At 35.8% G+C, this 12,917-nt stretch overlaps 1 protein-coding gene across 1 annotated transcript; it reads left to right on the forward strand.

Moving 5' to 3' along the window:
- Positions 1-1,128: 1,128 nt before the first annotated feature.
- On the forward strand, positions 1,129-4,311 carry LOC113508112. Its single transcript, XM_026891085.1, has 2 exons — positions 1,129-1,981; positions 2,664-4,311. The coding sequence occupies exon 2, from the start codon at positions 2,897-2,899 to the stop codon at positions 3,836-3,838; it is 942 nt and encodes a 313-aa protein (XP_026746886.1). The 5' UTR covers positions 1,129-1,981; positions 2,664-2,896; the 3' UTR covers positions 3,839-4,311.
- The last annotated feature ends 8,606 nt before the right edge of the window (positions 4,312-12,917 follow it).

The raw sequence follows: 12,917 nt of genomic DNA on the forward strand, positions 1-12,917 counted from the left end.
ATGAACTTATAACCAACCAAGTTCTAAAGGACTCCTGCCAATTAACCACGGTAACCCTCGTGAAGGAAGCTATAGAAAAGCTGGATGATCAACATTAAATACTATCATTCCCAAGTATGACAAAACTACAACTGACATGCGGAAGAGAGGACTTCACATCGCTGCAAGGAAGCTATCTTGCTACTATACCCCTCAATTGTTATCTTCGTACCAACGAACTAACGATCACCAACGATGATGACGTCATACAAGGCCAGCCGGTTAAAATCATGAATCTTCCTAATAATTTGGAGAACCTGAATACCACGTCGAACCATCTTCATCTAAATTCAATCGATTTAGAAGGACTACACAGCATCCAGAATCAAGTCATGATGAGGCAGCCCATTGAAATAGATCGACTGCAATCCAACGTGTTGTACCACACCACTATTCCACTCTACGTCGTGATACTAAGTGCAGGCGCACTAATTATAACCGTGCTATCTTATCGGTACAAATGGTTTAACAAATGCTCCAGAACTACCAATACCAGAGAACATACTTACGCCGAACCGGAGAAAAAGGAAGAAAATAACATGCCCAGAGGACATGACCCAGCAATATCTTCTCTCAAAGTTCTAAAATAGTTGTTGATCTGCGGGTGGAGATGTTACGTGCCCCTACGCAAGGAGGATCGCCTATTCTGCACTTTACATCCTATGCACAAACATGTGATGAAATTCTGTGAATAACGGAACCTGATTCTGCATTATGTGACGCATGAACGATATTGATTTTATTAATTGATTTTGTAATTTGTATTATTCCATATTCATACTTCGAATAGGAGCTTAGGCTAATTTTATATTATAATTTGTAACAGTTTTATTTTAATTAAATTGTTAAGAACATTTTTGTTTTTTTTTCTATCCTCCAGCTAACGTAATTAATGCATATCTTACGGATAAACAAATAACATGACAATTTATCGTAAAGAAATATAGGTAATCATATAAACAAACAACTTTTCCTGCTAAAACCCATACATACTTAGGTACCTATAATATAAACATAATTATATATAAGTACTATAATATAAATATAATAATATGTAAATACGTAACATTAAAGTCAGCTTAAATATAGAATAATATAAAAAATAAAAATGATGCTTGAGCTGTGCCCATCAGGGTTCACGATTGCTTCCATCTTAATTGTATTACCATCTAATCTTCCATTGTGGATTTGCAATAAAAAATATGAATATGAATACACCTACTATAACCGCTCACCGTTGGCGACTTCATACTAAGCGCGGCTTGGCGTGAAATGACGTCACAAGCGGTCACGTGACTGTTAGCGGGACTCGATATTTTCCGAAACTTTGAATGCCTATAAAATCAAAACTAATAGATATTTTTGACTTCAACAGAAACTAGTATGTTTGTATACATACAGGCTTTACTGAGACAGAACCGTAGGTACCTATGATGAACCACGGCACCGCAGCGAGGCGGTGCCGCGCCGCGGCTGGTCGCTTGTAGCTTTTGTACTTTAAGTGGTCTATTTTTATGGTCTATTATGAAGTTTAGTAATTTAGAAAATTTCAGGCTATTTTAGAATCGCTTGTCACGGCGGCGGCTTTGCTCCGGGTGGTTTAAGTATGTACTGTTTATGTACCATTACATTATTATTAATTATTTATTTTTTTACAGGATGAGTATCAGGATACATAAAATACTCAACATGGTGAGTCAGAAAAGGAAGTAGGTTATCTTCATACAAATGCACCGCGCGCGGCTTATACATATGTGTGCGCCATAGTATCTATGCGTCGACGCACGCACACTTTAACAAAATCTCGACCCGTTTCTCAGTGCGCCAGTCGGGGCTATCACTGTACGAGGTTCGCGCGCGCATCACGGCTTTTCGGCACTTGTCTTAATAATTCATCGATTCCAGAGCTGTCTCTGTTCAGATTACCTATTGAACAGGAAAGGTAAGCTAGTCACTTATTCTAGCATAATATAATTTGTACCTACTTGATGATGAGATACCTACTTACTTATTTTTTGTTTGTGTTAGTTATCTATCAGGATCACATAAGAAGTAGGTAGGTAGGCCTAATTTCCTACTAGAATGTATTAAGTAGGTACTTTTGAGCTGGCAATTGATTTGCCGCTATTGTTTTGTTTACGTTTAGTTATGGTTATGTCGATTTCTCAGTATTGTAGGTAGGTATAGTAACTAAGTACCTACCTACGTACAGTTATAAAATCGTAATTCTTAATAAGTAATTGGTCTATCGTTTTATGTGGTTAACTAAAGGTAAACAATCTTGGTATGTCTTTTTATATTAAAGAGGTCGTATAAAATACATACAAAGATTATTTAAATAGCTAACATCGATTTAGATAAATACCTGATTGTAGACATTTTGACATACAATTTCTTGCAACTTTTAGATAAAGATACATGCCAAGATACATGCCAAGATTGTTTACATTTAGTTAATTATCTAAAAAGCAAAGTTAGAATCATAACAACAAATTCGATTATAGTCTAAGAGACAGTCGTTAGATTTTTTAATGTTGTTTTTATTTCTTTTAATCATAATATTTCAGTCACTTTATTCATTTTGTATTATAGATCTAATGTATTAAATGTGCTTTTTATTTCAGACGCCTTCAGTGGCTGCGCCTAATATTTAACTAAAAGTGACAACCCTAAGACAGTAGGCAATTATATCGCGGATTGGGAAGAAGATGGCCTACTTCCCCGTTCTTTATACTATGCTGGTACCGTACGGTCGCATTCGATATTTGCACATTGCGCGTTTGACTAAAATTCCAGTAATCCTCAAACTTTCTTGCGTATTGTCGATCAATTTTGCGCAATTAATTTATTATAAGTCATGAATTCTTACAAGTGTGGCGCCTGTGACGAATCGCTTTCTGATGGGGCTCACTGCACAATCTGTAATCAAGAACTGCACTTCCACTGTGCTGGAATAACAGAGGCTGGTTATCGAAAATTGGGTGATAGAAGGCTTACTTGGCGTTGTAGCAAGTGTAAAATAAGTAATGCTTCTCAGCCACCGTCGTCACCAAGGATTGAGCCAGAATCACTTAACCTAAAGGAAATAAGAGCTATCGCTCAAAAACTAGCTCCACTGGAAACCTTGAGACACGAGATAACTGAGCTACGTTCGGAGTTTGCAGATTTAAAATCGTCACTGAGCGAAACGAATACGGAGATAAAGGAGTTCAATGGGAAAATCAAGGAAATCGAAGCGCGTCTACTACAAGTGGAGAAGGTCGTAGAACAAGTGGATCTCATTCATGCTCGCTTAGATAAACTTGAGGAAGGAAATAATACTAAGGAGCAGTGGACTAGAATGAATAACATAGAAATAAAGGGTTTGCCTCAAAATAATCACGAGAACTTGTTCGACATAATTGGTAAAATTGGCGCTAAAATAAGTTATCCAGTGTCTAAAGCTCAGATCAACTTTATTACTAGGGTGCCAAGCCGTGAGAAGGATCATACAAAGCCTATTATAGTGTGTTTCTTGAACCTCAACGTGAAAGAGGGCTTCATTGCTGCGGCCAGACTAACTGTCAAAACTGCTCCCTTAACTACGGGACAAAGCGATCTTCCAGGGAATCAACGGATTTTTATCAACGATCACCTGACATTACATAATAAAGCCTTGCTATCTAAAACCAAGAAGATGGCCGCAGAAATGGATTTTCGCTATGTCTGGGTCAAGCACAGCAAAATACACGCGAGAAAGACCGAGATATCTCCTACGATAGTGCTAAAAAACGAGAAAGACCTCATCAAAATAAAATAAACCTGTTTACATTTCGATCAAACCCTGTAAAAAAAGTATTAATGTTGTTACTTAATTGTACAAAATCAGTCAACAAAAATAAGTTTGAGAATCATGTGTTGTTGTGTGCTACGTGCGTATTCCATCAATCACTGTGTCATCTAATTGTGCACCTCATAACCATTAGTAAAAAATATTGTTGTGCAGTCATTTACTCTCATGCCAATTTAGATCTTATAGTCAACTACACAAAGTACGAATTTACACGATTAGCCTGTTTGGTTATGTCGTTTCGCGCTTGCATCGCTTCTTTTATTCCTTATCTATACTCATTAGTGGTACCTGTTTCGAACTTGACTATTCACAGACACAGCGCTTTACTGGGCTCTCAATATTTTTATAAGTTTTTGCTAGCTACCCACGGTGCGTCTCGTTATTTGTACTATTTCTTAATTTATACAATGAAATCGACACTTATTTATTTTCTTAATAATGTTATTATTATGGTCGTTGCAAAGTTTATAAAATGATTAGTATATATTACCAAAACGTGCGTGGTCTGAGAACAAAAACGAATTACTTGTACCGTAACGTTAGCATGAATTCCGACGATGTTGTTATATTTACGGAGACTTGGTTGGTGAATAGTATTAATAATAGTGAGTTATTTGATGGCCGATATCTTGTGTGGAGGCGGGATCGGGACTATCAACGAACAGCGCAATCTCGGGGTGGTGGAGTTTTGATCGCAGTGCGGAACGACTTGACTGTTATGGAACGTTGTGATTGGTGTACCACCGCTGAGGATTTATGGGTTACCATTGCTCTGAAGAGGCCTAGACCAGCAGTAAGTTCCAACATACATATTTGTAGCCTATATTTATGTAAAGAAAATGCTGGTAACTCATACACAGTTCAGTTACAAAACTTCCATCATAACCTTAACCGCCTGGTTACTACCCACCCTTTAGATACGTTTATCATAACTGGGGACTTTAACTTTGGTAGTGAAGTGGAATGGCGTAATTCTAACTATAGCTCAAAATTATATCCTACTAACATATCCTCTCAATACATTATTGATTTCTTCGACAATATAAATACATGTATCTTGTCGCAGTTTAATAGTAAGCGTAACGTCAACGGTCGATTATTAGACCTCGTTTTCTCAAATGGTGCAGTAACGGTACACGAGTGTTTTGACCCTTTAGCTTTGCCGGTTGACATGCACCACAAGCCATTAATAATTGAAGCAGATTTCCTTGAAGTTCATAAACTCATTGAGAAGCATGGTGTTCAATATATATTTCAACGTGGCGATTATCCTGCAATTATATCTGCACTTGACCTTATAGACTGGAATGTGTTGTTGTCAGCTGGCTCATTGGACCAAGCTCTCGATCTTTTCTATAGTAAGTTATACGAGCTCAGAGATATGCACATCCCCGTTAAATCAAAGAAAAAAGTTACCCATCCTCCCTGGTACACCAGTGCTCTAATAAAAATATTAAAAGAAAAGCAGAGGTGTCATCGCAAGTACAAAAATTACGGCAATTTATCAGACTACCACTCTTTTTCCCTTTTACGTAGCCGAGCTAAGCATCTAGAGCAGGAATGTTATGACGCTTATATGGAAAAAATTGAATCCTCCATAACCAGTAACCCTAGAGTTTTCTGGGCATATGTTAAGAGTAAGAGGGGTTCTGACTCGTTACCCAGTGTGTTGCATTATTTGAATAAATTTGCAGACACCGGCAAGGGTATCGCTGAACTCTTTGCTTCCTTTTTTCAGTCTACTTTCCAAGAACCTGACTCAGTTTTTGATCAACAGGATATATATGTTGTAGCCAGCGAGTGGACTGTATTTATTGGGTGGTCCGTTGGTCCAATGGGTTCGGACCGGGCACTGGCGGGATACAAAGAAGCAGGGGTTCAACGCAGTAAAAGATAATTGTGCAGTACTTACATAGTTCTTTATTCTCCCCAGTATTTCTAGGCTTCCTAGTCTTCCTAGTCTTCCAAGGTTCCTTTCCGGATGCTCACTGGATGTGGAATGCCTAACCGCCGGTAGGGCCCTCTATTTATAGTGACTGCCGACCAATCACGGGGGCGCGTATTTGGCGCCAGCCAATCATGGCGTGCCGCGTTCCCGCGCCGGCCGGCAAGAAACCCTTCCAGAGGCTTATCCCGGCAGTTAGGCGTCCCTTACAAATGTTCTAGACCTTTTTACCCTATTTAACCCTATCCTAATGCCTTTATTTACATAAAATAATGTCTTAAAATAAAGATAATTGCAAAAACCCGCACCTTAATCATGACAACAACATGGTGCTGCCCCCTGTGACAGAATCGGCAACTAAAAAGTGAATTTTATGTAGGTACTTTTAAAACTAATCTACGTGCGTCGCCACCTACCGAGAGTTAGTTACAACAAATTCTAAATAATTGCGGGTACTTATGAAACAACTCCTATCAATAATTGTTTCTAAATAAAACCTTTTTCTAGGTTTTTCAGGGTTAAATAGTATATGGACAACACTTTGGTAACTAAATCTTAGTTCTTAACCATAGTCTAAGTCCCTAGCACAACATCATATAGCCTTAAACATTTGTAAACAAACCTTAACATAACATAAACAATGTTTCAATATATACCTACGTACACCTATAACTGATTGCAAACGTAAACAAACTCATTAACTTTAAGAAACTTGAAACGTTAATCAAACAAAAACTATAACATACTTAATTTAGGTGTACGTAGTTGTCATCGTCGCTAACATATGTAGATAGCCATTTCAGTAGTTCGGTGAACCTTTGTACGGTAAATGTGTGCCCGTCTACAGTACTAACGCTGCTGAAGGGTCTTGACCTCCTGTTTTTATAATAAAATCGCAAAGCTTAGTTAATCCCATTTGCATTTTATTCGAGCGGTCCTTAAGAGAAGGCACTGTTCCTAAGATATGGAAATCAGCATTCATTACGCCAATATTCAAAAAAGGGGATAAATCGAATATTGAGAACTACCGACCCATTTCCAAATTAAGCTTATTCTCCAAAATCCTTGAGCGGGTGGTCTATTTACAGGTTTACTCTGCATTTAAATGCCAATTCGGCGATGAGCAGCATGGTTTTCTTAGAGGAAGGTCAACTACCTCTAATTTAATATTATCCAATGAAATTATAACAGCCGGGATGGAAGGGCGATGTCAAGTTGACGTAATATTTACTGACTATAGCAAATGTTTCGATCGCGTAGATCACCGGCTACTTTTACGAAAGTTAGTATCGTCCGGAATACATGGTGATCTATTCCGCTGGTTTTCTTCTTACATAGACAATCGAACACAAGCTGTAGTCTTGCGTGGGTATACTTCTAAGTGGAACTTAGTTCCTTCAGGCGTACCCCAAGGATCAATATTGGGGCCGTTACTGTTCACAATATTTATTTCAGACATAAAAAAGTTCTTTAAAAACTCTAACATTTTACTATAAGCTGATGATATGAAGGTCCTCAAGTTGGTACGGACATTATCTGATGCAACTTCAAAAAGACCTAGATAGTTTTGTTTTATACTGCAAAACTAACAAATTGCAATTAAATGTAGCTAAATGTTGTCACATTATATTCAGTCGTCAAAAATCTCCTATTGGAGAGTCTAGTCCGGGATACTTTCTGGAGGGTCATAAAATTATCAAAGTGAACAGTATTCGAGATCTGGGTGTAACACACGATAGTAAGCTTGTTTTTGACGACCATATAGAATCCATTGTAAATAAGGCCTCAAAAGCCTTGGGTTTTATTATTAGATCATTTTCCAGCTTCCGTTCTTTGAAACCAATCAAGGTTCTTTATTGTTCCTTCGTACTGTTAGGCGGCACACCCTTTGTGTCTTTTTAAAAAAAGTACGAGTACACACACACACTTTTTATTAGTTCAACAATTAGGCAGTCACATACACTTAGAATTTACAACGAATTGCCAATATATGGTCTCGCGACAGCGTCCAGAATCTAACTGACTTACATGAATTACAATATGGAATAAAGTAAATTAAATATGAGTAAATTGCATCATCGCGTTACATTTCAGCCGAATAAACCGTGAGAAAGTGAATAATGCTTGTACAACAATTGCTGCATAGAATGGTGGGATATAACAGCTCCCCCTTTTAAACGAAGCATTATCCTTGAGATAAGCGAAGTTAATTAAAAGATTTGTAAATATAAGCAAATATTTGAATAATATAATTGAAATATTGAAGAATAAGAAATTAGTAAACAATGTAAAATGTGTGTTTTTGCACAACTAAAACATAGAGTCAATATAAAAGTATGCTAAATAAGTAACATAAAATGATTAAAATAAGGAAATTATTAACTAATAATTATTTAAGTTCCTATTAGATGGGAACTTACGAGTATGTATAACAGCTGTTATTTGATAGAGCTCTATGGCCTCCACAGATTCAGGAGAAGACACTTCTGTCATTTCAATTGAATTTGAAAAACTTAGATTTAGTTTCTGTATTGTTATAGCAATGATTAAATATTTGAACACAGCATCCTGAACGAGAAGTACTCTTAAAATAATTATAGACTTTATAAAATATGTAGATAAATAGCGATGCAATCAGAATATAAGTAAACGTAGAATAGTAAGTTCCGTATTTAATAAAATGCGATTCTTTCTCTAAATTATTAAGTTGGCTTTCTAAATTATCCATTTCACGACTTGCGTGTTTTAATGAGTCTAAGTTTATATTACTTAAGTGGATCGGTTCTAATGATAACAAACTTTTATTAAATACGTCCTTTTTACAACAATCATCAGCTGTTATATCAAAGCTTATATCTAGAGGCGACTTCACCATAAAAGAATAAGACATAGTTGGATTTAATTGAATAGTTTTAGAATAACCAATACAATTCGTCGACAGTTTGACAATACCTGTACCTATTAGGGAATAATCATTAATGTCGTCATTACATCTTATAGTTAATTTCGTTGACCTTGACTGTACATAAATCCATCGATTATTTTGTAGCTTTTGCCAAATATCGATTTCGCCATATAATATTTTCGAGTTACAGTCTGGAGGCATCGAAAGTGTGACCTCGGTCAGTAACTTCGATTCGGAATTTGGGTTACTTAATGTTGAATATACAGTAGTTAATTCGCAAATAGAATAGTTATGATTAATTTGTTTACATTTATCAAGAGTGTCCAGCATAACGTAATGTAACCTGTCGTCACTTAAAGCGATATAAGTATTAGTAGGAATAATTAACGCAAATGTCTTCGATAAATCGTCATGAGGAATAGGTAGAGGTAGGATTTTATAAACAATGAATTTATCAGGAGTAACTAATGGAATTTGCAACACAAATACAATTTTGTTATTAAAATAGTAAGAACTAAGTTTAGAAATGTCATTAAGCGAATGAATGTTTTTCTATGCTTAACGCGATTGGGAAGTCTTGTCGCTTATTAATATAATTATTATATTTAGATAACTCGTTAAAGAGCCTTAAAGGACTAATTACGCTAGGATGTAGTATATTAATTTAAGAAAATAAAATAGAATTTAACGTAGTATCTAGTAAGTTAGAAATAGTTAGTAAAGATCCTTCGATTATATTAAGAAGGTTATTTAGTTTAGAGGTGTAGAAAAGTATATCATCATTTTTAGTAATTTGGGAAAATATTTTATTAATGTTATTAATTTGATTATTGAGCCTAATCTCGTTTCTATTTAGATTGTCAATAGTTTTATTAAAATTATTTATAGTCGATTTAACCACATGAATATTGTCCCTCAAAAGGTGGAACATTTCTGTCTCGCTCTTCTTGCAAGATTCGATACCAGCATCATATTTTCGGGCATCGTCAGCATCTAGTGTGCCGAAAAAGAACTTTAGGATTTCGCCTCCAAATGCTAGAGACCTTTTAGTTTTATTTGATTTTTTAGCAATAATATGTGATAGTGACTCTAATTTAACGTAGTTTGACATAATTAAGATTTCAATAGGGTTAGAAATATCCTTACAAGAATTTACGTCTTCAGATTGAATTTTCTTACAAAGGTCGATAGAATTGGTTAAAACTTTTTCTATATTCTTAAGATACGGTTCAAGCGAGATAATATCTATATGGGTTACAATTTTCCAATTATCATTATAAAGATTAATATTAGAAATAGGCTCGAAATAAATTCCTGGACTATGATAAATTGGTAGAATATTCAACTCGACGAGGCTAAGCCTGAGATGACTCGAGGCAGCTTAAAATTCTGAAATAGAATATAAATAGATTAAGATATAGCTGGTTTTATTTCGTTTACGTGGTATTTAATATTTTTGCGACCTACTTGAAGAGTGACGTTGTGCTTGTTATGCACCTTTATAATTTTGTATGGGCCCTTCCAAATGGGCGATAATGCTTTACGCAACCTATGATGGTGTTTTAGATACACCATATCTCCGTTCTTATAAGTAATTTCGCGAGAATGAGCATCATAATATTGTTTAGATTTTTCTTTACTACTTATGATGTTTTCTATAGCTTTTTCGCGACTGAAACGCATCCTATATTGCAAGGCACGGATATATTCATTATAAGTAGTGTTATTAGAAGTTTCGTACAAGGAACTAGGAATAGTAGGCTTATAACCAAATAATAATTCATGAGGCGTAAAGTTAGTAGTGCAATGAGGTGTGGTGTTATAGGTTAACATAGCGGTCAATAAAAAGCAATGCCAGTCGTTTTGGTTTTCGTTAACAAATGATTTTAAATATTCCTTTAAAGTAGCATGAGAGCGTTCAAGGGCTCCGTTAGTTTGCGGATAATAAGGTGTGGTAAAGAGGGCTTTTACCTTTAAAATTTCTGTTAATTGTTTAAATAAATCCGACCTAAAACAAGTGCCAAGGTCGGTTAGGATAGTTTTAGGAAAACCGAAGAGAGACATAAAATGAATAAGATCTCGAGCTATCTCTTCACTTGTGGAAGTGACCAAGGGATAAGCACTTGTGAATTTAGTGAGGTCATCTTGTAAAGTTAAAATAAATTAAAATTTTGAGAGCCTGATTCGGGTAAAGGACCTACGATATCAAGGGCTAATCTTTCGAAAGGTTTAGTAGAAGTTGAAGTTATCTCCATTGGAGCTTTATTAGATTTACGCAAAGGTTTGTTAATTTGGCAAAGTTTAAATTTTTGGACATAACCTTCGATGTCGGATCGCATTCCCTTCCAGTAATAACTGGCTTTAATGCGTTTATACATTCTTTGTGACCCGAGATGACCAGCAATAGCTGAGTCATGATTTTCTTTTAATATTTTTGGGACTTCCGCAGGAGTTGGGTAAATTAACTGATTTTTATATATATGTATTTTAATGTTAGTATTGTGGAAGACATAACAAATTTTAATATATGCTAGTTTAGAAAATGGGTCTGAAAAATCTGGTAAAGCTACATCAGTAATATTCTGAGACTCGATTAATAGATTTCTAAGTTTAATTAAAATATTGTAAATATCTCTAAACTGAGTTTGTTCATAATGATGAACTTTACAAACAAAAGTAGTAATTTTTATTATTATTTGTGACTGTTTTTATAGTAAAAGGTTCGCGTTCGGAATTTAGTAAATCTTCAACATTATCTAGTTGAGATAAAAGTTCTTTACAATGTGGTATAGATTCATCAAAGTCTAACGATACTGGGCACGCGATATTATTAAATTTCGACAAATGTAGACCTTGAGTACATTCCTCAATTATAGTATTTGAGGTAGGAAGTTGGTTTGTGAATTGGTCTTTAAAATATTTTTCATAAGAGGAATTATTTAAATTATTTATATCGATAGCGGTGACGGGACACCGGGATAATGCGTCAGCATTAGAATTTAGACGACCTTGTTTGTAGACAATTTCGTAATCATATTCCTCGAGTTTGAAACGCCAGCGAATTAATCTACTACCTGGGTCTTTGACATTGAATAACCACACAAGAGGTCGGTGGTCGGTAACAATTTTAAATTTATTCCCGTATAAATAAGGGCGAAAAGTTTTTCGCTTAATCAATCAATCGGCTTATCTTTGCCTATGAGACCTTGAGATAGAACCGCGCCTATAGCGTAATTACTTGCGTCTGTTGTTACAACAAAAGGTTGAGAGAAATCTGGATATTGAAGAAGCGGGGCGGTTACTAGTTTATCTTTTAGTATATCGAAAGCGTCCTGTTGTTCCTGAGACCATTTAAAAATAGCTTCCTTCTTTAAAAGGCAGGTAAGAGGTTTCGTAATTTTGGAGAAATTTTCTATAAATCGGCAATAGTAGCCTATGAGGCCTAGAAACGACTTTATATCTTTAGGATTTTTGGGAATAGGAAATTCGGCGACAGCCTTGACTTTTTCGGGATTTGGAGAGACACCTTTATCGGTGATTATATGACCAAGGTAAGTGACCTCGTGTCTTAAAAACTCGCATTTATCAGGCTGGAGCTTAAGATTAAATTCGCGGAATTTATCAAAGACTAATTGTAGTTTTAAGATATGGTCTTGAAGATTTTGGCTATATACTATACAATCATCGAGATATATATAGCAATGAAGGCCTTGTAAGCCTGAAAGTACGGTGTTCATTAACCGTTGGAAAGTAGCAGGGGCATTTTTCAACCCGAAAGGCATTCTGGTAAACTCATAGTGTCCAGACATGCTAGAATTAGTAGAAATAGTAAAGCCTGTTTTTGAAGCGTCTTTAGGACATGTTTTAATTTGATGGAAACCGCTAGTAAGATCTAGTGTGCTAAAATATTTGGAATGACCTAATTGGTCTAGGATATCAGTGATAAGAGGTAAGGGATAGACTTCGGAAACAGTGACGTCGTTAAGGCGACGATAATCAATGACTATCCTCCACTTCTGTTTTCCAGAAGCGTCCATTTTTTTCGGAACTACCCAAACTGGGGCGCTCCAAGGCGAAATAGAAGGTCTAATAATATTTTGATTTAGCATTTTTCGAATTTGGGAATCAACTTCGTCTTTATGACACTCAGGAAATCGATATGATTTTACATGAATAGGTGGCGCATCACCTGTATT

This window comes from Trichoplusia ni, unplaced genomic scaffold (assembly GCF_003590095.1).
Source record: "Trichoplusia ni isolate ovarian cell line Hi5 unplaced genomic scaffold, tn1 tig00003828, whole genome shotgun sequence".
NCBI lineage: Eukaryota > Metazoa > Arthropoda > Insecta > Lepidoptera > Noctuidae > Trichoplusia > Trichoplusia ni.

Excerpts from the sequence above, each read along its gene's own strand:
- LOC113508112 (XM_026891085.1), top strand. The coding sequence starts at position 2,897 with ATGAATTCTTACAAGTGTGGCGCCTGTGACGAATCGCTTTCTGATGGG.